Source organism: Sparus aurata, chromosome 19, assembly GCF_900880675.1.
Source record: "Sparus aurata chromosome 19, fSpaAur1.1, whole genome shotgun sequence".
NCBI classification, from domain to species: Eukaryota; Metazoa; Chordata; class Actinopteri; order Spariformes; family Sparidae; genus Sparus; species Sparus aurata.
This window is the reverse complement of record NC_044205.1, coordinates 20,767,631-20,793,335: the sequence shown is the minus strand read 5'-3', so window position 1 is coordinate 20,793,335 and position 25,705 is coordinate 20,767,631. Positions and strand designations below refer to the sequence as shown.

The 25,705-nt window shown below is 41.8% G+C and overlaps 1 protein-coding gene across 4 annotated transcripts in view; it reads left to right on the top strand.

Moving 5' to 3' along the window:
- The first annotated feature begins 1,323 nt into the window (after positions 1-1,323).
- The window catches only part of rbm33a (RNA binding motif protein 33a), a 29,802-nt gene continuing 5,420 nt past the window's right edge, over positions 1,324-25,705 (top strand). Inside the window, exons 1-19 of one of the 4 annotated variants that reach the window (XR_003981699.1) lie at positions 1,324-1,549; positions 4,655-4,733; positions 5,989-6,037; positions 6,443-6,516; positions 6,665-6,965; positions 8,849-9,016; positions 10,822-10,984; positions 11,519-11,766; positions 13,354-13,675; positions 15,279-15,340; positions 18,076-18,205; positions 18,630-18,997; positions 19,628-19,891; positions 20,058-20,342; positions 20,774-21,634; positions 23,965-24,123; positions 24,959-25,144; positions 25,293-25,357; positions 25,479-25,567. Coding sequence is in view for 3 of the 4 variants with exons in the window: in XM_030398354.1 (XP_030254214.1) it covers positions 1,531-1,549; positions 4,655-4,733; positions 5,989-6,037; positions 6,443-6,516; positions 6,665-6,965; positions 8,849-9,016; positions 10,822-10,984; positions 11,519-11,766; positions 13,354-13,675; positions 15,279-15,340; positions 18,076-18,205; positions 18,630-18,997; positions 19,628-19,891; positions 20,058-20,342; positions 20,774-21,634; positions 23,965-24,123; positions 24,959-25,144; positions 25,479-25,567 (3,827 nt within the window). In the remaining variant the exon portion in view is untranslated. The remainder of the gene's footprint in view (positions 1,550-4,654; positions 4,734-5,988; positions 6,038-6,442; positions 6,517-6,664; positions 6,966-8,848; positions 9,017-10,821; positions 10,985-11,518; positions 11,767-13,353; positions 13,676-15,278; positions 15,341-18,075; positions 18,206-18,629; positions 18,998-19,627; positions 19,892-20,057; positions 20,343-20,773; positions 21,635-23,964; positions 24,124-24,958; positions 25,145-25,292; positions 25,358-25,478; positions 25,568-25,705) is intronic. The other 3 variants (XM_030398356.1, XM_030398354.1, XM_030398355.1) reach the window with 3 other exon arrangements.

The window sequence follows — 25,705 nt, the reverse complement described above, 5'->3', positions numbered from 1 at the left end:
AAGCAAGAAAAAGGAAAAACTTGGTCAGAGATAAAAAAAAAAAAAAAAGGCTTCGACCTTACAGGGAAGAAAAATCAAAGGAGTGACTTGAATAAAGATTAAGCGCCATTTTGAATTTCAGCCAAATTGGTGAAGATTTGGATAGGACAAGCATTTAGACATTTTGGCATTCAAAGCACTAAAATTGGGAGCCAAGCATGGTCATATTCTTTTAAACTTTGACCAATGTTCAGGCTCTGATGCATGCAAAGATGTACTGTGCAATTAAAAATGGCTTCCAATGGTTAAGAAAGATGGGACTGGTCATATACAAATGCTTAAAATATGTCTCATCTTCTCTCCCATCATCTTGCCAACCCTGCATGATGACGATCCCAACTAGGGCTGTCATGACGTCAGATTTAATAACGCGATTATCGTGGCCAAACAAATTCACGGTAACGATATCATGATGATATATATAGAACTTTTAAAAACAGATGCTAGAATTAACGTCTATCTTTAACTTTTGTTTAATAATCAGGTCCTAGCAGTGTTGAAATATGTTTGTACTGTAATTATATCATGAGAATGTTTTAGCCATCTCCTCAGTTTGAATCTCTTGACATTCTGCGACAGCACCTGCACATTTTATAGTAATAAACCCTCATGATGATGTGTCCCACAAGCTTCATTATGCTATCCTTGTAACCTAGTGTTTATTTAGCCTGATTACACCTCCTAAAGCAAACCAATGCCAGTGCATTTTCTATTATTTTCCAATGTCCATCTCAATAAATCATAAAGCAAATATAAAAACGTTCCCTTTTACACATAGTGCTCACCAGGATGCCAGGATCAGTCACATTGGTATAATCATGTGTGCATAATTAGCATGGAGTAGAAAGCAATATGCAATCAGGATGTTGTATTTATTTAATGGTATGATCTTTGTTTTTCATGATTTACTCGCAATTACAACAAGGGCCATGCCAAACTGGAGTGCAAAGCAATTACTGTATATGTAGAAAAATAATCCCAATTTGAACTCATAAGATAATAGTTTATATTCCTAGATATCTGGAGGTCTACTAACCCCTCATATAGAGACATAATCGTTTAAGGGAATGCATCCATTCTGAATAAATTAAGCCTGTTTGTGAGGCACGTGTTAATAGATAAATTATATGATCAATGCAACAGTTCAATCAACATATTTTCCATCACAAACACATGTAAAGGACTTCATGGAGTTCAGGGACAAGTCAGATGTATAATGGTCAGCCAGTGTGTTGACATGACCTGTCATACAGCTCGCCTTTTGTGCAGCAACCCTCTCGGAGGAGCCTGAGCTCTCCCTCCCACAATGCATCATCGCTCCAAGCACAGCTCTGCCATGTTTGTACCCTGTCCGTGGCTGGGAATCGTTGCCGCATAGGAAGTGTTGCCTTGTCAGTTTCACGCTGAATACCGTCATCATGGTGAAACACTGAAGATTAAATGCACCCTTAAGTTTTGTAGCTAGACTCGAAGCGGGACGCGCCTTGCATCATGTCAGCCAACGCTCAGGGTGAGTGGTGTCAGCAGCTTTTGTCGACAGTGCTAGCAATGTTAGCTCAATAGCTAAGTTGGCTAACGGCGCTAGCTACTGTTAACAGCGGGTTAAATGCGGCTACGTTGATGGTAGGCCACACGGCGCACGTCAGCTATGGTGGCTAAATTTGCTTTGCCTCGAACAAACAATCGGTGGCCACTTACGTTTTTACGCTGTTGTCGATAAACGATATTAGTTTCTGTCAAACGGTTGTGGCCGCTTGGCTATTAGCTAGGGCTACGTCATACCTGTGAAATAGCCTAACGTTAGCGTCATTAGCGACATTTATTAGCGGTTTAATTCGCTGAATGATATAGACAAGCATCCCGCTCACCGACGAATTTTGGGCCATGTTTAGGGATAATGAAAGCTTTTAATATTCCAGTGACCATTTTCGACTACAGTTTGTTTGTAGCAGCGTTAGTAGCTAGTGAATGTGTGCACGTAGCTAGCAGGCTAGCTAGCTAGTACCTAAATGGTGTAGCTAACGGTGTTCCCTACTTCAATGACTGAGGGACGTTGTTGTAATTCTAGCATCCTGTTTGGCATGTTAAGGCCACTCTTGACATGTTACACTTTCTAACATGATGTTTTAAAGTGAACAGTGGCTCCACAGTGTCAGTTGTTCGGGCACGAATACAAGCTAACGTTAGCCGACGCAATATGGCTAACAGGGGCTATGCTTGACTTCGCAATCGTCATGAGAGAACACGCAGTTCTTTGGCCGCCGTACAAAACTTACCTGTTAATCAGTGAGGCTTGTTTTTTATGTCCTGGCCTTGTTGCCAGTGCTGGGACTGTCACAGAATTCAAATGTGTGTACCATGGGCGCCAATATGACGCAGTTAACAGGGTGTATTTATTCCACATCTGCTGTGATTCGGGTTTGACCACTCAGCATATCAGAAATATTCAGAGTATCACGTTATATAGGTGGCCCGAGGTGGTGGTGTATGCATCAGGCCTGTAAACACATTAGTATATCAAACATGGCAGTTGTGGGGTAGATTTAACTTGTAAGTTCCCAGAAGTTGGATCCCAAAGACTGGACCTCTTCCCTAAATGCGCCAAAATCCTTGTTTAGTAGTTAGTCCTCAGTAAATATTACACGTTTGAACAGATAGTTGCTGTGAGTGGCAACACATTTCACTACACCGCAGTTTACAGTATGATCTTTAAACTGCAAACATGAAAATTAGCAAATAGTCATGTTACTAATATGACATGGTCATGTCATATTTGCTAGATGGGCTTGTAAGAACTGCTTTTCTTGTTCATTAATGGGGTCCATTAAGTTTGGAGAATAAATTTAAACAGAATTTTTATATTTATATAAATAAGGTAAAAATGCAAACTGAAAATTTATAATTTCCACAACTGAATAAACAAGCTGCTCTCAGAGGAAAGTAAGGTCCCCAGAACACTGATTGAAGCTTGTAAGGTGGCAGGGTCTGCCACATATAAGTAAAACTGCATGCAGTTGTTGTCCTTTAAGGTCAGTTTGTTTACAAAATTGTATTCAGTCACAAAAGTGAAGCAATTGTTTATTTAGTTTGATTAGGCACAAAAATGACTCTCTTCTGTTTACAATTTCCTCCCCAAAACTACACAGGGCACCTTTAAACAAACCAGCTGATGAAAAATCAGACAGCAATTTTTGCAAATTTGTGCGTCAGAAGGCTGCATTTCCTAGCTGTTTCTGCAATAAAGTGACTTGTCAGCGGCCGTCTGTTTGTATTAGTTTGTCCTGAGAGACTGAAAGTGCAGAGTCTGAAAAGTTTGATCAACAAATCTAGATCGAAGTGTTGGCCAGATTCACAACCTCATCTTAAAGGCTAAATGAGCAAAAAATGTAAAGTCTCATACAAATATAATCTTTCTCAATATGGCAACTGTGGTCCAGGAGTGAGCACTGCTGGGGGTGCTGAAACACATTGTGACATCTTGCAGCAGAAAAGCACAGGTGTAAACAATAAAGTTAATGATGGCTGAATTTCATTGAGTTGCTTTGGTTTTAGAGTCCCGGTTCTGTTCATGCTGGCTCATTGTGACTGTGCCATAGCTTAAGCTTTAGGTATGCTTTCTGTGGAAAGCCTCACCACATCATTTCTGTGGGTTTGCACATGTACTGTCCATAACTAAATTTTCCACATACTCACACTCTGGTCCATGTGGTCGCTGTGCACAAATCTACAGCAAACACAGCGGAGAAGCAGCATGGGTTGGTTGTCCATCAAAACGTTTAAAGTGGCTTTGTTTTACCATTGTACAGCTTCTGTGTTCTTTCTGGTCCTTTTGGTTGTTTATTTGAGGGAAACAAAGAAGTGATTGGGTCTAGCCAATCACATAACAGAGCTGTGTTCAGTAGGCACAACCATGGATTGTAATGGACACGCACTTGGTTTGTGCGCCGCTTTGCCGGTGCATGTCCACGTGTCCGCACCGAAATCAGGAGCTTGCAACTAGCCTTACTGGGACACTTGAATAGAAGGAAGCCATCATTGACAGTAGTAGTAATGTTGGTGTTTTCCCTCTGGAATCGGCTTTGTTGTATCGTATTGTCAGATCCATCCTGAATTTAAGTTTGCCATTGTTTCTAACATTGTGTCATATAATATGAAATGCTACAAGGGAACTTCTTTGGGGTTGCTGTTCAGACATTCCGTTCCGATGTCTGATTTGGAGAGAACCCAGCATTGCCATGTGCCTGATCTGTGTTTTTCTCTCATTACCTGTGCTCACTTTGGTAAAGTCTATACTGTAACCTGCCGAACTTTGATTTAATATTTGGACAGGTAATAAACATCAAGCAAAATGGTAAATTACCTTTCTGTTTGGATTGAGCTACGAAAATCCCTGAGAAAGATGTTTACCGTCTCTACTGTGTACCATGCAGTTGGTACACATGGCATCTGTTTACTTGCTGCACAAGTTGTTGATTCAGATTGAAACAAGGGATATGTGCAATCACTGTACTAATATTCTCTGTACCTGTAGGACAAGCTGATGTCAATTAATGCCATTGAAGTCTGAGCATATTGTTAGTGTGAATCTGTCCGTAAAACTGCCGTTTTGTTGCAGACTATGACTTTGATGAATATGACAAACCCGGTGCTGAGAGGTCACGCAGGAGAAGAGGTGAAGATGACGATCTAGAGAGGTAAGTCATCTCATCATGTTCTCATGTCTCTACAGGAAGAGTGCTAAAGTTTATGTAATTCACAACCTGCTAAGGTAGTCTAAATCAAGACCGGTCAAATGGACGATAACACTGCTATCTTCCATCAATCAAAATGTCACTATTTATACCAATACCATAAAACAGCAAATCTGGTTGAATAGTGTATTTAGCAGAGAGAGAGAGAAGAACAAAAATTATTTTCTCATCCCACAAAGGAACACTTAATATTTAAATTTATTTGTATCCATAACAAATTCAAATACATGATTTACTAAGTAAGGTCACAAAACCAAGGCTGTAGCAAAATATGCGTAGTTGTGTGAGTAACTTTCGGGCTTAATTTGTGAGAATATGTCAGTTTTAAAGGGGCACTGTTTAGTTTTGGAGAAAGTCAAACAATGTTAATTTGGTAATAAAAAAATATCAGAAAATGTTTATCTTTTACATAGGTGAATAAACAAGCTGTTCTCAAAGGTAAACAATGTCTCTGGAACACTGTTTTAAGCTAGAAAGGTGGCAGGGTCCACCAAATATAAACAAAGTAAAACCGTTTTTGTGCAGAAATTGTGTTGTCCTTTAAGGTCAGTTTGTTTAGTCAGATGAAACATGGTTTGCAAAGGTATGTTCATGGTATGATAGCCATGTAAAAAATATCGCGGTACATGGTTTTCAATAATTATTATTACTATCATCAACCCAAATGACCCTAGATAAATGATTGGGGGGTTGATAACCTAATTATAAGTTTACAAAATATCTTATGTCCTGACAAACTTCAAACTTGATATAAATTTAAAATATACTGAAGATACAATTTTAAGATGGAGTGATATACCTAACTAGGACATATAGCAAAAGCAAGCACTTGATTATTGCAGGATAACATAATTATTACTCTAAAAATACTTTCTTTTGGTACTCATCTATCATTATTATAAATAATTTGCTCTGACAAATGTTTGTTATGTTGATAAAAAGATAAGAGATAGAAAGATAAGATAGTGACTTTATTAAAGACAATTAGGAAGGTCCATAGCATAATAAAAACAATACACAATATACATAAAAACAAGTAAATATAAAAATTAATGTATTCGAGCTGCTTAATATACTCTGAATATCCGTTTCCATCTCAAGTGTACAGAAAAGGTCAGGGTAAGCGTTCAGTCATTTGTAAATAGACATAATGTTATCCGACTCTGCTAACCTGTTATTTGTCTTTTCTCCTTAAAAGTGATTTGGAAGAGGATCTGTTGGAGGAGGATTGGCTGTCGGGTAAAAAGGTAAGATAAAACAAAATCCGTTCAGTGTCACTGCTTTGTTTACATTGAGTTTAATATTTGCCACCAAAGAACACTCAGTATGAGTTTTCTGCTTACAAGCAGGAAACTGAAAATAACATCCAAAACATTGGCTGTTTATGTTGGTCGAAGATTTAGAAAATAGAAGTGAACAGTTGACTTGTAGCAGGTGGCTCCTCCACAGGGGGAGGTGTTGATGTGAACCAGGAGGAAGTATAGTGGACAAAAAAGAACTGTGTTGACCTGCCCAGATTGCCTTCACCACATGGGAATAGAGCATCCTTTGGGGTTGGAGGTGGTCCCCTGCCCCCACACCTTACACAAGCGAACAACCAAGGAAGACAATTTTTAAAGAGTACGGCTTAATGCTCCTTATTTGTGTTTCAGAATCCCTCAGAGGTGTCAGATGAAGAGCTCAATGATGACCTTCTACAAAGTGATGATGAAGATGTAAATATGAGGTACTCGAAATTACATAACTGCCACTTATTGAAGTCTTTGACAGTTTTAGTTTTAAAGCTGCCAAAGTGAATCTCAAAATTATGCATATTTAACAATTATTATATATCATTTTGATTTCTTCAAAGTCCAAATATTGTTTGTTTTCAGCGGTCAGGATGTGTGCCTCAATGCCACATACAGCATGGGCACATCCTATGACCAGCAGGACAACTTGCAGGAAGCAGACTACACAGATGACGTAGTGAACCTGGGCGCAGAGGGCTGTGAAGGAGGGGGTGTGGAGGGGTACCAGCAAGAGGAGTACACGGAGGAATACAGCCAGGACGACAACGCAGAGATGCCTGTAGACCAGATGGATTACAGTGAAGAGCAGGCTGAGGGTGACGATGGCTTCCAGGACGAAGTGCTAGACATCCAAATCAATGAGCCCATAGATGGTGAATTTCAAGTGAGTTCTCACTTTTGCTTACTCACATGTAAAAGCCAACACACACACACACACACACACACACGTCCTCCCACTCCCTTGTCTGCCTCACTCTATTGTATCCAAGAGATAATGTCAGATTTCCTGTCTCTTGAAGGGGACAGTCAGGATTGAAAATCTATTCAGGAGAGGGAGATGTTGGTTGGTGTTTTGGGGCAAGGGAGGATTAGATTCATTATCACTTCCTTCCAGTTAATTTCTCCATCTTGCTGACAAAGTTTGTGTTGACAGCTTGTTTGGCATGAGGTAATGCTCCGCTGTCGCCTCCAAATCCCTGTGCCATTGTGACCTTGGGGCCTGTATCTTTGGGGGAGTAAGAAGCTGCTTTGTGTTGGCGAGATGTGCTGCCAATCGGCGGAGGTTAATGTGGGGGGCTTTTATCTCGGGCTTTAGACTGGATCTGATAAAGTCTCATGCAGGTGAAAAGATTATTGACCTTCCTGAGGACACCCCATACAGTTTTCTAATGATTGATGTGAGTTTCCCTTTTATTCGTTTCCCTTCCCTCTTAGCCAGGACTAAGAGGATCAAAGATAAGACCAGATCCATGTGCAAATGTCCGTTATGGTCCATTTACCAAGGTGTGATGGTGTTTGGCACCTGACAGAGATATATTAGCCTCCCTCCTTTCTCCAAACACAGATAAGATGTTGACCTTCTTACTGGGGGCGTGCAGTGGAGACCTATTTTGGATTTTGGGGAAATGTCTGCAGCTGTGGAGGTGTATTTGTATTATGTGTAATAACTGTTTACAAGGTCAATAAACTGCCTGTTCTTGACATTTTGCTCGCCATGGTATTCATCGAGTACTATGCAGTACAGTTTAAAGGATTAAGCTGTTGTGTTCCCTTGGGGCAGCCTGTCCATCCATCTGGTTGGCTCAGTTTTTTTCTTTTCTGCATTAATATGTGCTGCTGTTTGGCAGGGTAATGGAGCGCAACACCAAACACCATGGTGTGACCTACAGTCTGACCTTATTTAGCAATGAGTTTTTGTTAGAGGGTGTTATGTTGATAGGATGGTTGAATTACAAGCAACTCCTATAGCAGTAGTAGGAGGCTTGCTGTTTTGGTAGAATGACAGGGATGTATATGTTGAATTATTTGAAGTGATGGCATCATGAGTTGAACTGCATTTTTTTTTATTGACTAGTAAAAACGGATTTGTCATCTCCCAGAATGTTTACGTCTGTGAGATGTTTTTGGCACGGAGTCATGAACTCACAGCACAGCCAATAACGTAGTGATTTGCGAGAAGTCAGTCAATGATATTTTCACCATCACTGAACTGGGGAGGAGTGTTTTTATCTGTGCCTGCATTTCTGTATATCATGTCAAACATTTACATCTCATTGAATTTCAAATGCTGTCAGGAATAGTAATGAAGCCTGGCTCCCACTGTTATGGTAATTTGTGTTGGGAGGGTGGGGGGTGGGGGAGTTACATGGTGTCTCCCCAAAATCCTCTCCATGACATTTTAATGTTTGCCTTTATGCTCTGTATGAATTTAGTCTTCTTTCTTAAAAAAAAGATTACATTTCTGTGTCTTAATTGCAAATATTCTGAAGCATATCATCGTAAATCCCACTTGTATTGAGATGTAGTGAAATGAAAATATAAGTGTACATCTATATTTCATTAAAACCTGCCCTTAGATGTCAGTTGAACTCAGTCATGTATCTCTTGCTTATGTGGCACATCGTAACAGCATTACTTATCATAAAAAGATGTTTTTATTTACAACTCAGTCACTAGGAGACTGTTTTCCAGTAATGGCTGATCCTTATCGAAGTGTTGTTACACCTTTTAATTAATCAATGCGTATTGTCAATGTGAACTTTAAAGGATGATGATTATCAAACCTCCTATGATGATCAGCCTGTGGATGGACATGGAGTCCAACAGGAAGAGGCCCCTGTGGAGGAAGAGGAGGAGGCTGTAGGGGGAGAAGAGCAGCAGGAAGAGGAGGAGGAAGACACAGCCGAGGGCTCTCAGGTCTTTGACACAGAGGAGGTATGATGAGACTCTATACAACACTGTATACTTTATGTTGATGTGGGTTGATTGCACTTTTTTTTTTTTTTTTATGATTCTGCTGTAAAGACTCAGCATAAAAGGTGCAGATAGTTAACCATTGACCCTTTTCACAACAAACATTTTGGCTAGGTCACAGGTGTGACCAATGACATTAACGATGGCTTCATTCTATTATGTACCCCAGAAAGCCATGTCAGTGAGTGAGCATGCACCATGTTAGAGCCATCGAACAAGCTCACTTAAATAGAACAACATGACAAGGGGCTATTGATCAATGATTTATTCTGCATAATGACTATACTAATGTATAATAGCAGTGTTTCCCATTAATTACTTAGACTGTGGCGGCCCGCCATGGTCTAATTTGTCCCGCCACAGTCTCAGTGAACCGAAAAAATTCTTACACTTCTCATAATAACATAAAAGATCTGTAACTTGTGTTTCGCGCTTCAGCAAAGCAACTCTCACTCCCGGTCAGTCGGCTCTGCCCCCCTTGCTGTACGTGGCGCGCGGACACTCATACACACTTTCATTACTTACTTACTTTCATTTGTAAAAATTGCGTCTGTCCAATTTTGGTGCGGGTCGGGCGTCGGTATCAATTTATAGTGAGTCGACTCGGGTGCGGAATGTAATTTGTGGTACTGTTGGAAAACGGGTCGGATGCGGTTCTAAGGATGGCGGATACAGAATAAGACCCATGCAGGACTCTGTCCTACAGCCGGCAGAATGTGATATGCGAACTGCTCCAAAAACAAAAGTGAAAGTAAAAAATTGTGCTCGCAGCAGTGACTGACCCAGCTATCTGTGTTTCGTTGGCATGAGTGGAATGTAGGGAGAGTTGTATAAATGTGTATTTTGGATGTTTTCTTTCTACTAGTCTGAAAGAAGACATGTTATGGAAGCAAAATAGCCCAAAATGTTTTTGCCTGCCATGTCTCCCGTTAAGGCTGCAACTAATGATGAATTGATGATGTACCCTTCCGAATCCATTTAATTTTTTATTACAATTTAGCTTACAGTTTAATTATTTATTAAAAAATAAACTAATAAACTAATTCAACACATGTAACCACTTTTGCTTTATTTCTTTGATGGCTCAGATGTATGCTCTAGTTGATTTTGTGTTTTCACCATTCGTATCTATACAACCAATGTGTTTGTGATTAAATTGTGTACAAGAGCACACAGTTCTTCATAGATCTAGCCTCCTAATTTTGCTTTCAAAGTGCACCAGATTGATGCATTTAACTTTAAAATGTTAAAAAACTTGAGGGTCCGTTATCCACCCACCACAGTCTCACAAAATCCTGTGGGAAACACTGAATAATGTGGTTATATGTTGCATTCAAAGCAGGGTAGTTTAAGGTGTACAGTTGATTTGAAGTTAAATTTCATAAGATAATTACAAAGAAAAAAAAATTGCACGTGAAGTCATTTTCTCTAATCAGTTAATTCCAAACAACTCCAAGATATTCAGTTTTTTTTTTTTATAATAGAAGAACAAGAAAGTCAGTGAATGTTCACATTGTAGAAACTGGATCCAGAGTTTTGTATTTATTTATTTATTTTTTCGTTTTTGCTTAAAAATTGTAGATATTTATTTTAAAGATATTGGTAGAAGAAATTTTGGGATGCCCTGCAAATGATGAAGATGAACACAAACAAGCAAAGTGTGCCCTTACTGTCCCGAATTGTCCCTGTTGTAAAAAAAAAACTAAAAAAAAAACTGAAGTGTATGGGTTGGAATGTTTGTGATTAACCTCTGAAAATGTCCGCAGGTTGAAAACGAAGCTGTGCCTGAAGAAACAAAGGAGGAATCCGATGAGGAGGATGAAGACGATGAAGAGTCTGGTCGCATACGGTTCAAATCAGAGAGAAAGGATGGCGCTGTTGTTCGATTGGCTGATGCGAGTAAAAGGAGGAATATCCCTGAAACTCTAGGTAAGAATTATATTTGCTGAGCATAATTTATCATTCAGTAACAGTTGGTGTATTTATGGATGTTATAGTTTTCTTGATATGAGACTCTGCAGTACATTGAGTATTAAGCAAGTGCTTTTGAGGAGATTTAATATGGTGAGTTAAACACTACTCGCAAGTAGTTATTAATATTAGAATATTTTAGTGTTCACTTGATTGTTTATTCTGTGACATGTCTGACATATTTTTTGCTCCCCAAAAATAATGTGACGCATTTAATTAGCCTTTTACGGCATATCCATACATGCTTTTGTGCATCCATATCCCAATATCCCTTACTCAATTGGAGTAGTGTATATTGTGTATTGTGATATAGCCTAAAATTGTTATATCATTCTAAAACTATATTGCCCAGCCCTAATGAACTGCCAAAGTGAATCCTGAAATATTTTCTTATCTCAAATCTCTCCTTTACTGTAATAGCTTTACATTACTATGGAAACAAAGCTGTTAACGGTTAATATACATGTGTTTGCCTGTTCCACCTGTTATTAGAACTGTCGGAGAAGGCCAAGCAAGATCTCATGGAGTTTGAGGAACAAGAACGACAAAAGAGACAAAACCGTTATGGAGGCCGAGGCAGAGGAGGAGGCGGCGGTGGAGGAGGAGGAGGCGGCATCGGAGGAGGGCGAGGAGGCAGAGGAAGAGGAGGCTTTCCACCTTTTGGAATGACAGACTTTAGAGGAAACAGAGGAAGAATGCATGACCACAGGCCCCCACTGATGGGAAACATGGGCATGCTGGTAAGCCATTGTACAGGATCATCTGCACTGAGCATCACTCTGTACTGACCCACTCCTCTTAAAGAGTAGCTAAAGGGAGCGTAAGGGCTTCTCTGAATAAGATGATTTGAAATGGTTTGAGTTTTTACCTCCCTGTATTTGTCACAGTTACACATGGGTTTTTTTTGCTGCTGCTCTCCTTACTATCCAAGACCTCCAAAGCTATGATGGTTTACGCATGAAAAAGTCAAAACACTCTGTTCCCCCGTATCAGTGTTGATATATGGATTACTGCAAATCATTTGGCAGTAGTCCACTTAGACAGTATTATACAGAATTAAATTTGTTCTTTGCCCAGGATTTAGTTTCTTGTGAGCTTTTATTATTAGATATCACTCCAAGCATTTAATCCCTTGATTTACATGGCTCATCAGTTCATAAAGCACCTTTTTGAAGGTTTAAGGGAAAAGTGACTCTGAGCTAGAGGTGATGATCTTCAGTAACACACTGAAAGGTTATCAGATTTCAGAGCTGGGCCAGGATAGTCAGTGATATAATCACTTCCTGTTAATCATGGAGGTGAAAGATAACATTTACATTTTCATGTCATTTTGACTTGTATCACTGAATGAAAAGATAGATTTTTACCAAATGTATGTATTGTACATAAATGATAAAATACAATTATACCATTGTTTTCAAGGCTGTGTGACATTTCACCTTTGCGGTCCGCTATTTGGGATCTTTTATGATTTGATGATAATAGGCTGCAAAATTCCAAACACTGGAAATTAAAATTTAATGACCGATGGTCAACATGGCAACACCACAAACATTCTGCTGACTGTTGTTAATGAGCTCGTACTTTTTTTTACAGCCTACTGTATGTTTAACCACTTGACTTATTTAGTCACTGGCATGTTTGTTTATTTGTTTGTTTGGTAGCTTAAACAGCCAATTATCATGGGCACATTTGAAACATCACTTGACGATATAATTATTGTTAATTTATTAGCATGTGCATCCCAATTTGATGTCTTCCAGTGCTAGCAGACAGTTGACTGTTGCTGTTGGTTATGGCTGCAATTAACAATTATTTTTGTTTATTAATCGGTTGATTGTTTACATGATTAATCAAGTAGTTGTTCGGTCTATAAGATGTCAGAAAATGGTGAAAAAATGTTGATCAGGGTTTCTTGAAGTCTAAGATGACATACTCAGATGACGTCTTGTTTTGTCCACAACCCAAAGTTACTCAGTATGCTGTCGCAAAGGAGTAAGGATACCAGAAAAGACTCGCATTTAAGAGACTGGAATCAGAGAATTTAAACTTTTTTTTGTCTTACAAAAAAGATATTGAAACTAACTAATCGATTTATATTGATAATAGTTGACAACTTATCGATTAATAATTGGACACATGCACTTATACTCTTCAGTGGAGCCCTGCATTAAATTTCTTTAGGATGCGGTCTTCAATTTTGCTGTTGAATCGACTTATTGGTAGTGTTCTAGTAGTGATATCAGAATCTTCCAAGAAAGAAATGTGTTTTGACAGGTTGTTTTGGTTTTTCCCTCCTCTTCGTTTCCCCATCTCTTTCCAATTAGCAGCCATCCTCCCGAATGCCTCCGCCTCATCAGCTTCATCAGCAGCAACTGCAGTCCCAGCAGCACCACCCTTCACGTCCAAGAGGACCTCCTCCTTTCCAAGAGCATGGGCGCCCACTGGCCCAGCAGCCTCTTCAGCCCCTCATCCCCCCACACATGGCTCACCGCTCTCCGCCGTTACGGCCCCAGATGGAGCCGCCACCACGAATGATGAGCTCCCCGCCACCTAACTTCCCCCAGCATCACCAGCAGCAGCCTCCACAGCCCAAAAACATCCACATTAACCCCCATTTCAGAGGGCCCACGTCATCCTCTGTTCAAGGTAGGGTGATCTAGTATCACTCAAGATCTCTTGTGTTTATTTTAAAGGAAGGTCCCCTCACTTCCACTGTTTTTATGGATTCCCTACTGTGCTGCAGGGTTAATTGTATTAAAACTGATTTTTCTCACCTCCATATTAGCAGTCAGATACAGTGCAATAAACCAAGCTCACTTAATTATGCACAGTTGTCTCCAACAAATGACAAGAATGAGATTAAATCATGTGATGCGTTGTGCAAAATATGTGAGGGAGATATGAGAGACTATACAGTTATGCATTTAACAAGTAAAGTGTCTGAGGGAAAATGTCTGTTGTGTGGATTTTTGGGATTCAAAGGTTATGTCTAGGCACATTATCTAAAATTTTCTTGTTTGGCTAATGATTTTAGTCACTGGAGTATGTGCATAGCTATGCTAGAATGAGTCTGGGCCTCTACATTAAAATAGTTGATTTGAAGGAAATGGTTGTGCAAAATCTGGAGCTTTTCAGCGTGTATCTTAAGTATATTATCTGGCCTTCAGCATGTAAGTTAAGCAGCTGGCTTTAAGCTTTCTCTTTAAGATAACATCAGTGTGTCCTTAGTCTCATGCAATAATGTTGTGTCCCATACGAGACATAAATGTTTTGTCTGGACAAGGACAAAAAAATGCAATCTTCTATAATTTTTTTATGTTGAAAATTCACAATTTAAATTCTCAAAATCATTATTTTCATTTTACCCAAAACTCTGCCGCCCCATTGAAGCAGCAAGATCCTCAATTGAGGTGCATGGAGCCATTATGGCTGGCAGTTATCCTCACACTGTCCCGAAAGGTGTCTGGATTAGAATGTCATTTCGTTGTTTGGTTGAATGACAAGTGAATAGCGCTCTCAGCCAGTAATGGGTTTATCCTCCATTTTTTTTTCTGGCGGCCTCACCATTTCATTCCCTGAGATGGGTTTATCTGGCCTGTCTGTCCAGGCCAAGATAGAAATTTTGTTAGCAAAGCATGTTACCGTGTGTGTGTGTGTGTGTGTGTGTGTGTGTGTGTGTGTGTGTGTGTGTGTGTGTGTGTCTGTCTGTCAGTGTGGGCAAGTGTGCATGGTGTTTGGGTTACGCTCCTGGGAGGAAGATGTGTTGTGGAAAATCAGGGATTGCCTGTGGTTATGATTAAGCATGTGTGGATGTGTCTGTATATCTTTCTCGGTATTTATTTGTTTATATATGTATTTAAATGATAGATTACTATTGAATGTTTTCCAGTTGCAGTTCCTGACGTACAATTACAGCTCCTGTTATATTGAATCCGGCAAAGTGTTTTCTAACAGCAAATGTCTCATTAATTTTTATTTCTGAATTTGGAAAATTATTCTCATCTATTTAATGTGTCCTGGTCTGTGCCCAGTTGTGTTAAGATGTGAGCAGAAACTCTGATATAGAATTTAACATGTATGTCTGTGTAACAGCCTTTAGCATGGAGATGTCTAATGGGCTCCTCCCTTTCTACTATCACCACCCTCTCTCTGCCTACTGCCCCTCATTTTCATTTTTCTCCCCCTCCTCCCACCTGCCCCCCTCTCTCCTGCTCCATCTCTCTCTCTCCCCCTCTCTATCTCATTGCAGTGCCCTTGATGCCTCCTGCTCAGAGCCAGCCCAGACCTGCTGTGGGTCCTCAGAGGTTCCCCGTGAGTAGCAGCTGCTCCTCTCCCTCCCTTTCGCCTCACTTTCTCTCCCTCTCCACGCGGTTAGCGTCCCTTTTTTGTGAGAGCAGTATCATTACGGCAATTAGACCGCCTGCCCTGTCCAAATACTGTTAAAGCAAATCTGTAAACACTGATACGAGCCTGGCTGCACAACTGGAAATGCGTGATAGGGGCTTTAGGCTGTAGACTTTTGGAGGTCGGAGCTGCAGTGGCGGGACTTAGTTAGCAAGTCTTCATGGATGGGCTGGGGCTCAGACGAGCCAGCTTGGCACATAATGGAATTGTGAGACCAGGATATACTGCCAGTTAAAATTCACTTTCCACAAGTTTGTGTCCCAAAGGCACGGAGACCTTTTTTGAACGGTATTTGAATTAATGAAACATGGTGGTGGTTTGAAGGGGGCAGGGTGAGCCTCTTGTACCATATATTCCAAATGCTAAATTTCACGTCAGAGAAAAGGGGTCTTAAGTCAGTGATTTCTTGTAAGAAAAGGTCCTTTTATTTCACTCACAAAGAACCCGTCCAAGAGATGACGGAAATGCCTTTAAAGTAATTGCCATATTGAGGGAAATGGCTCGCCAGCAAGTCAGCCAAAGTGCCTTAAGTTACTCCGTCCTTCTAGTTAATGATGCCAAGGCATCAGGTGGTGCTGGGACTGACTGACATCTTCCTGGAAAGTGCATTTTGTATGGATTTATGCAAATTAGCCATTGGAAAATAGCTGCATCCAATTGCATTCATGTGGATTTACAACCCTACTGCCAAATGAGCCAGGCTTTCACATAGGAGTCGATCTTTGTCCAAAAACAGTGTTTTTATTTACCTCTTTCCCAGCCTTCAATGTCAGTATCATGCAGCTCCTTTTCCCTGAGGTCTGTGATGGTGCTAGATATTGATAGCACAGAAGCAGGAAGCTGTTTTGCCTCTTATCAGACAGTAGAAGGTGGGGTTGGAAGGGCATGCAGACAACTGGGCTGATGAACAGCATAGTGTTGGATTCCCCAGCTGTCAATCGCGTTTAGGCTGCTGCTGCCAAGGACACAATTTGAAATGCAGGTGACATACCAGCCGGCAACATTCCATTTACCAGTGGGCACCTGATTACTCATGATTATCATACATTATCATCCCATCAAATTTAATTGTTAAAAGGCCTGGCGAATGGGGGGTCATAGCCTCTAGTATTACTGCATTAAATTTTTGCTGGTGGAGACTGGTTTTGAAATATTAATCTCAGCACCAATTAAAGTTATTAGAATATTTCATCCGCTTTAGATAATGACATTCAGTTCGACCAAGAGATGAAGACGCCACCAACCGCACTATTATCTAGTCGTTGATACCTTTTTGAAATTCTTTTTTGATAATAAAATTCTTCTTCGTGGCAGTCGGTTGCAGTCACAGCTCCTCATTAGAGCTGCAACGATTAGTCGATTGATAGAAAATTAATTGCCAACTATTGTAATAATCAATTCGTCATTCAGTCATTTTTCAATCAAAATTGTGTGAGGAGTGTCTGCTTTTATTAGCAAGTTGTGATAGTAAATAGAGTCTTTGGGTTTCTGACAGTTGCCTTGGTATACGAAGCAACTTGAAGATATAATTCTAATCATTAGAATAATGAAAACTCAACTCTTTTTCAAACAGCACCTTATCCAGAAAACCTGCAGCATGCTTTAATACCAGCAGTCTGTATTGTTGTTTTATTAGCTCTGAAAGGTTCACTTAAAACCCCCAAAACAATACATCTATTTATAATCAAACTTCCATTCTTCATTGAATACTTGACATTTGCTCCCTCTCCATTATGTATGTCTCGGTTATCCCCTTACTGCTGAGAGCCATCCCTGCATCAGTTACATATTGAGCGGCCCGCAGCCTGTTTATCAAGGATTAAAAGCTGAAAGATGAGAGGTATTATATGGACACCAGAGTCCTCATTGTGCAAACCTGCCTGCCTGACCTTTTAGAACAGTATGATTGCACCCCCATTGTGCTCCCCTGTCTTTGTAAGCCCCTTTGATTAACTTTCTGTTAAGCAAGTTTTTGCGACTCTGGCCTTCTAGCTTTCTAACACCTCTCCTCTCTAAATACCGCCACGCAGCAGTGGAATAAAGATGGATTAAGCCTTGATAGCATCTTAAGTAATTTACAATAGGCTTGAAGGAGGCAAGCAGCCCATTTTGTGGAAGTGCCACGTGTTGAATAGCAGGTAAATTTTTCAACAGAGATGGATGTTTAAAAGAATAAAGGAGACAGTTATGAGGGGGATTCGAATTCCAAGGAGGGATTATAGGGTTGTTATCTAGTTTTCCTTGGAAGATAGATAGGAGGAGGTAACGCGCATGCAATAAGTAGAAAGCTGTCGAATATACGAAGTGGTTGAAACAAAGGTTGAGGGTACTCATCCCCTCCTGAAATACCCTTTGCTTGTTAGAGACGGGCTTTTAGGAGGTTTATCAACAAAGCTCCAAGTAGCATTAATGCAGGTTTGCTCATGAATTCAGGCTGAAGGGTTTCTTTAATATTGGCATGCATATTTATGTTTACACCACAAGATTCTGCATCTTTTTAATGACCCTAGCCCTTCAGTTACAAGTGCTCCATGCCCGATGCAATACTCTACTACAAATTCCCATTTTTCATTAGTTTAATTTGTTTGTGATTATTGAGTTCCCGGTATGGCCTATAATTCATGAGTTTTGTGTTTTCCCAGGGACCGGGAGACTTCCAGCAGCACATGTCTGGTAATTTTGGTCAGCCCCAGCGGCCCCCTCATCACATGGAGCCCTTTAGGAACCAGCCACCTCAAGGCCCCCAAGACAGAGAGCCGCTCTTTATGGGAGGTGAGTCCCCCACCCAGCCTTCACGAGGGTTACAAAGCTCTCTTAGCATATTTAATCCTATTCGACATCACCTCTGGCAGTATACCTACAGGGTACGCTGCTAGCTGGCTGGTGCTCCTCTCTTAGCAGCACTCATGTTAAATGCATGTGTATATATATACATCTGATTGAGCCTTGGAAACTGCATTAAATATCTATATTTCCGATTTTTCATTCACAGTGTTGATTGAGAATTAAATAAAAACCACCTGGTTGTTTACGCTTTCACCTTGATAGAGTTGTTTGGTTTCGTTTCCCCTTGCCATAACGCTATACATCTGGAGAGGGAGTTACTGATGTATTGAAATTGGCTCACAAGGCACAAAAAACTCTGACATCTCTTTTGTACTCCTGTTGTTGTTTGGTCTTCCTCTTGTGGGCACAGAGCGCACAGAGTCAACACGGTTTCCAGGGCAGCACATGTTTGATCACCAGGGCCCCACCCCTCTGATGAACAACAGCCACAACCTCCACCACCAGCAGCAGCTGCCTGGCCAGGGCCACATGGGCTTCGGCCCACCAGGGCCAGCCTTCAACCAGCCGGGCCAGGGTCCGCTTGGGCTTTTTCAGAGAGAACCCCCAAGACCAAACCTCCCTCCCCACCAAGGCCACCAGGGGATGGTCGGCTTGAATCAACAAGGCGGCCCCCCAAACCAGCCCCGACCCTTCATGGGCCCTCGTCAGCCGTTCGGCCAGCAGGGGAACCTTTTCCCCCCTCCACAAGTCCAGTTTGGGATGCAGGTACGACTAAGAGTAAGTGATTTTTATAACCAATAGATGTCTGAGTATTTGCGTTGGTATGTTGAGTAACAATTTTGTGACAAAAGTGTGTGTTTTCTTCAAGTTGCTCTTAAATGTGCCCCCTAAATATTGTAATTTTAAGTATTCTCTCTCACCTGTGACAATTCCTCTAAAGGAGCCTGACAAACAATTCACATGCCTCCTCCGCCATGAATGTATGAATTTTTGACAGCTTTGCTCTAGATTATAAAAATTGCTGTGGCAAGAGCAATGACTAGACTAGAGTACTGTACACATGAATAAACTAGACTAGTTATCATATCCACTGCTGCTGAAGCGTTAAGGAAAAAGACTCATGTCTGTTTGGCACCGCTGCATTTTGTCAAGAGACGTAGGCAAGAGCTCCCTCTAGTGATCAAATCATTATAGTTGTACTACTATGTAGACACTTGAGGACACCAGTTTGAGGTTAATTACATGCAAAAATTGCCTGATTCAATATTGAGATGAGTTTTTATAAGAGGTAATATTATTGCTGCTGTGAACAATGAAATGAAAATGCATGAGAAATCTGAATTATACGTAACAACAGGTTCCGATTTCGCTGATTTGTTAATGATGTGGTTTATCTTCTTCCTTTAGGGCTTAATGCACGGCCCTCCTGTCTCCCAGCTTCCACACCACGACCCCATGCAATCCCATCAGCCTGTGCACCAGCACCAGCAACATCATAGGCAGGAGTTATCCCATCATCAGCAACAGCAGTTAAATGTCAATGAGCCTCACTCAATGATGCGCCATGGCCAGAATCTCTTCCACCAACAGCAGGTGCATGGCAGCCCCAGACAAATGAGTCCCCGCCCTCAGAACCCCCAACAGCGAAACATGTCCAACAGGCAGAGGATGGTGAGAGATTTACATAGTAGCTAAACTATTTTCTACTAAAACTGATGAACCATGCTAAAATCGGGTCCATATTTTAGCATGTACTTTTCCACTTGTATGAAGTATATATTAAAATCAGATTGATTGTGGAAATTAATTGTCATTTTTAATTTTGCCCTTTCTTCAGAACACACCTATCTCTAAGCAAATGCAGCAGCGCAACAGCAACCTACGGGAGCTCCCTGTAGCACCTGGCAACACAAACATGAACAGTGCCCGCCCCGCTGCCAACGTTAGGCCTGTTGCCAAGGCAACGCAGGGGGTGCGTCCCGGGCAGAGCTCTCAGGCGGTGCCTGCTGGTGGCAGAGGAAGAGGCCAAGTTTCTGCCAAGACTGAAACACAGCCTGGGGGAGAGGTCAGGACAGTGGTCCGCAAAGAAATCCCAAGCACACCGTCCAGCACGGCACCACAGGTCAGCTTGTTAACACGCATGCAGGAAAGAAAAACAAAGAAATAGACTTTTTCAATTTGCAGGTGTAGTGGTTAAATTATTTCGGATAAATGTGTGGTATTTAAAAAAAAAAAAAAAAATATTCTGTATATTCTTGTAGACTGAGTATTTCTTCCCTGCTAAATTCAGTGACCCAGAAAGCAAAGCCAGGCTTTTTAGTGTTCTGCGAAGGACTTCCATTTATTAAAAGTCCAATCATAAGCTTGTTAATGATGGCAGTCTCAATCCAGTGGAAAGAACAGATCAATACTACTCCATTTTCTCTTGGGTTTTGCCTTTGATTACATCTGAGAGTCAGGCCCAGTAATATTCAAATAGGACATGGCTCGTGGCTGCCATTCCAGTAAATGGAGACAGGCATTCATATTGTCTGTTTGTGTTATTTGCCACAGAACCCGGATGAAGATGAGGAGACACGGCAGTACCGTCTGAAGATTGAGGAGCAGAAGCGTCTGAGAGAGGAGATCCTGAAGAGAAAGGAGATGCGACGGCAGATGCAGGCTGGCGTCAGAAAGAAGGAGCTGCTGGACAGGCTCAATTGCCAGGCAAACACAACGAGCCCAAGCCCAGCTCCTTCACAGATTCAACCCTTACAGCAAATTCAGCAAACGCCACACCCTGTACAGCAACAACCTCCACCACCACCCCAGCAGCAGCAGCAGCAGCAGCAGCAGCCGCAGCAGCAGCAGCAGCAACAACAGCAAAAACAGCTACAACCGCAACAGTTGAGACCGTTTCCTCAGAGAACACCACAGTCATTAAATCAGTCACTAAAGAATCCTAATCAAGGCACCCCCGTCCCTCCCAACGGCAGTGCGCAGACTCCTATGCCACGTCCCAATGTCAAGACACGCCTGCAGATGGCGAAAGGTAGCGCCCAGCAGCAGCAGGCCCCCGGGCCTGGTCCAGACCAGCAGTGGAAACGGCCCCAACCAAATCCGCAGCAGCTGCTACAACAGCGAAGGAACAGTGTTGGACAGAACATAAACAGGCCTGCTGCTCAGATCCAGTCCAATCAGGTCCCCCAAAAGAATATACCTGTATCTCCCTCTGTGGGCCCTGGCCAGGCTCACGCTCAGGCTCAGGCTCAGCCGCAGCCTCAGCCGCAGCCTCAGCCGCAGCCTCAGCCGCAGCCTCAGACTCAAGGACCTAAACCTGGGGCTAAAAGAACTGTGATGCAGCGGGCCAGGAATTCTAGTTTCGAAGGACAGCAGGTGCCACAAAAAGTCAGAGTCGTCAAACTTTCAGGAGCGGTGAGCATGTGATTTGATTCTTATCTAACGCCTTCTTTTGTGTTGTGGTCCGACATTTATTTGATCCCCTTCAACAGATTTCAGCCACAAGGGGACGTCAGTTTTGAAAGTAAATGCCACTGATTGGCCTCACACTGTCTATTTTGTAATCTAAAAGATGTCTAACCTATGGGAATGACAGGGTGATGTCTGTGTCATTTTGACAAAATTGATCTGTTAAGAGTTTCCTCTCTTAAGCATTGGGAACTGGTATTTAAGCCACGATGCCTCTACACACATTTTACCTTTAGAGTGCAGAGAGGCTGTAGGCATTAAAGAGAGCAGAATGACATTTATCTGTAGAGTGTGGGACACCTCATCACTGCTCTTAAAGGTTGATATCCTCTTTTAAGGGCAGAAGAGTATTCTTTTAAAGATAGAATGTGAAACAAGAATGACAGTAACCCCAACAAAGTCCAGAATTACCACTGTCGACTATTTTATACTCACTTGATAAGTTACTGCCGTGGCCTTAATTACGCATTAATCTTTATTGAAAAACCACAAAGGCATGCATGTTAAACATTCATACTTGTCACTGATGAGACGTGTTGGTGGGATGTGATAGTATTTGAAATAAGCCGCTTTCCAGCTCCATCCCAGAGGATCAAGCCGCAGAGCCAAAATCGCAGGCTGGCTGCAGATGAAGATAACTGTGTGTCAGTGCGTTAATGGAAACCTGCGCAGAGCTATCTGATGTAGCGCATCTTGGAGGGGAAAAAAGGGGGGAATGGGATGTGAGGTGGAGAAAGAGAGATGGAAAAAGAAAGGAACAGCAGAGGCCTATAGCCGCGGTTAAAAGAAGATTGTCTAGATGCTCTCTCTTCCACATTGTTCTGCTGTCATCAACGAGTGCTTGACAATGTTATCTCCTCTCTCCTCTTTTTTCTCGCTCTTTCTCTTCCTCTCTGTCATCCCTCGCTTGCTTGTTTCCATCAACCCATCTCTCAGGTGTGAGGCAACAAAAGAATGCCAATCCAAGACCCTTGTAATTAATCTTTCTTGGTTGAACGGGGGGGTTGTGGGGGGCAACATAATACCTGTGTAAGAAAGTTGCCACTTTTGAGGATTTGGATTTGTATGGCTTAGGCACACAGATAAGAGGCAAATTATATTTTCATCAGGGATAATACAAAGCAGCGCAAGACACAAAAGCTGAGGAGGAGGGGGGCATACGGGGGATGGGGGTACACATCGAGCTGCTGTCGTTCCAGTGTAATGCAGCTTAGCATTTGATGGGTGCAATCAGGAGCTGTGATTTCTATAGGAGGGATTAATCCATTTACTCTCAACTGGGGACAGGTCAGAGATATCGCCTCTTTTCTTCCCCTGTATTGATCTGTCACATCTCTCCGCAGAGTCGGGGAAGAGACGACCTTCAATTCCTCCCCGCATGTCAACAGAGTTGAGCTGTGACTTTATTCGATAATGAGACCATCACCTTGTTGGGTTGATCTTTATTCCCCGCGGAATATCTGATAGGGATCCGGCTCCGGAACTGGCACGCATTCAGTTTGCCTCGTAGATGTGGCCCCGCATTTCTCATTTTGCCCCTCCAGTCAAAAATGTTCTTGTTACTACAGTTTGCACTTACGGTTTGATACTGGAACACTATTTTCACATTTGTTGCTGAGAGTTAAAATTTTCTCTTTGCTCAATGAAAATCAGATTTTAAGAGGCAGAGTTACGAGCATGATCATGGTACCAGAAGTTTGTTCCAGAATTCAGTCAACACAATTGTGATGTGTAAACTTGAAGCCTCTACTGCATCAGCAATGAGAATAGAGTTTACAGTGAAGTTGCAGACATCTAGTGTCCAGCAGTTAAATTTGTGAAATTAAAAACATTTGTATAATCATCAGAGGTGTCAAAATTTACGGTTCGATTTCATTTTGGTTTTAAATCTATTGTTAGATTTTGACTTATATTCCCTGACAAGTGTTATTTACATTTGTATGAAGTGCGCTTGAACGCACCAGGGGGTGCATGGGGAGATCGTTAATACTACATCTGATTCCAAATTAAATTTTCATTAAAGGCTCATTTCGGTCTATTTTTGATTTTAATTCAAATCACAACACCTGTAATATTCATATTCTGGGACTTTTATTGAGGGGGGAGGGAGAGTGCCAATTTAAGGATTTAAATGTTATGATTATATTCTACTTTTATGTACGATTTGGTGTATGTGTGAAGGGGAAGTTTAATGTGAATATGTTTTTGGATCCCTGCAAATGGAGATAAAGGCTGGGATTTTTTGGAAGGTACTAAATTAATGTTTTCCTCCTCAGGGTGTGGATGACCCAGCGCAGCAAGAAGACAACTGGTCGGCTTCCCCGATCAACCAGGTCGTCCAAAGGAAGGTCACCATGACAGGACAGCAGCAACAGGCACCAGGCGGAACACCGCAGGCTGGCCGAGGGGCCATGGGCAACCCACAGCAAAACAGGGTATGTCACAAATCAGCACTCGCCAGGCTTTGTACACCAGCAACTGTTTCACCTAAAAGATATATATTAACAGTGCAGACTGCGGGGTAATGGCAGTTGTGAAATAAAATAAGCTCAAATGTCTCCTGTAAAGTTGTCCTGTGCCGCTGGCGCTACCCTGGCATTCAGCAGACATACCAATCGAGCAGTAGTGGTAATAAGACAGGACAGTGTGCCAGGTGCAGGAGTATTGACAAGCTGAAAGCAGTGTAACACGGGGGGCTACACAAGGTCCCCTGGCCTCTCTGCACGCCTGTCACCACCAGGCTGCTGTCACATTTACCATACTCACTGACGCTGACAGGGTAAGGCAGTCACCATAACGCTTGCATGGCTCCCTCTCCCTTTCTGCTCCCCCACCCCCAACACACACACACAAACACACACACACACACATATTCCCTCTACCTCCTCCCTTTCCTAGATCCCTCCCTCCTCCTCCACCTCCTCTTCCTCTGCAGCTGAAGAAACATATCTCAAATGAAGATATGCCATGCCACATGCATCACGTTCTGACGTTGATGCTCTATGTAGAAATATGATAAGTCAATCATGTGAAGGCTCGGCGTGTCTGAGGGGTGCAAGAAGAAAACACGTAGAGTTGTTAAATTTTCCTTTGTGCTGAGAAACGGTATAGCTCCTCTGCACACGGTTGCATTCAGGATTAAAACATCAACATGCCTGTTTAAGCACTGAAAGGTTCACTCTGTATATTCGCCGTCTCTCTCTAAACCCTACCCCATATTTTTCTTGTACCTCATGTGCGTAATGTTTCTCACACCTGCCGTTGGTGTAGGTTGTCGTGTCGGGTCGGGGTCGAGCGAGAGGGGGTGGTCAGATGGGTCGAGGTCGTCCGGTGTCCACCAGAGCGAGCCAAAAAGGTGCAGAGATCGAACGCTGTACTGTGTCTATAGAGGGCCTCTCCTCATCCACAACTGACACTCAACTGAAGAATCTTCTCAGGTCCATCGGCCCCATAGAGGTAGGTACTCTTCCATGTGCATTTTTATCATATTATAGTTCTTGACTTCACAGCTAAACATGATACGAATTCAGTACTTACATATTTTCATGTTTAGGCTGCATTCCTCATATTGAAAACTTTAAACCTAGATATTTACTTTCATCAGCCAGAGTGGCAGTAGCGAAAAATTTCCCAGTGTGATCCCATAGCGCCCTCTTCCGTAGCAATTAGGTAGGTAGAAAAAGTGAACAAATTCCTCAGTTTCCCTCCACCACCCTCACTCCCTCTTGTGGACAAGGGGTGAATCTAGTTGTTGCACTAAGTTTGTACTATTTGTGTTTATTTATCGCAGATGTTCAAAATGATGCCCCAGCAGAGGAAAGCAGTTGCCAAATTTTCCAGTGCCCAGCATGCATCAAGTTTTCAGATGAGTTTCCATAGGTAATCAATATTCCTTCCTTTTTTATTTGCTTTATAGAGACACCAGTAAGATTATTGAATAATGTGGTTGGTTGCCTTTTACATGTTGCTAATGTGTTAGTCTTGAATATTAAGATGCACAAGATTATTTAGTGTCTT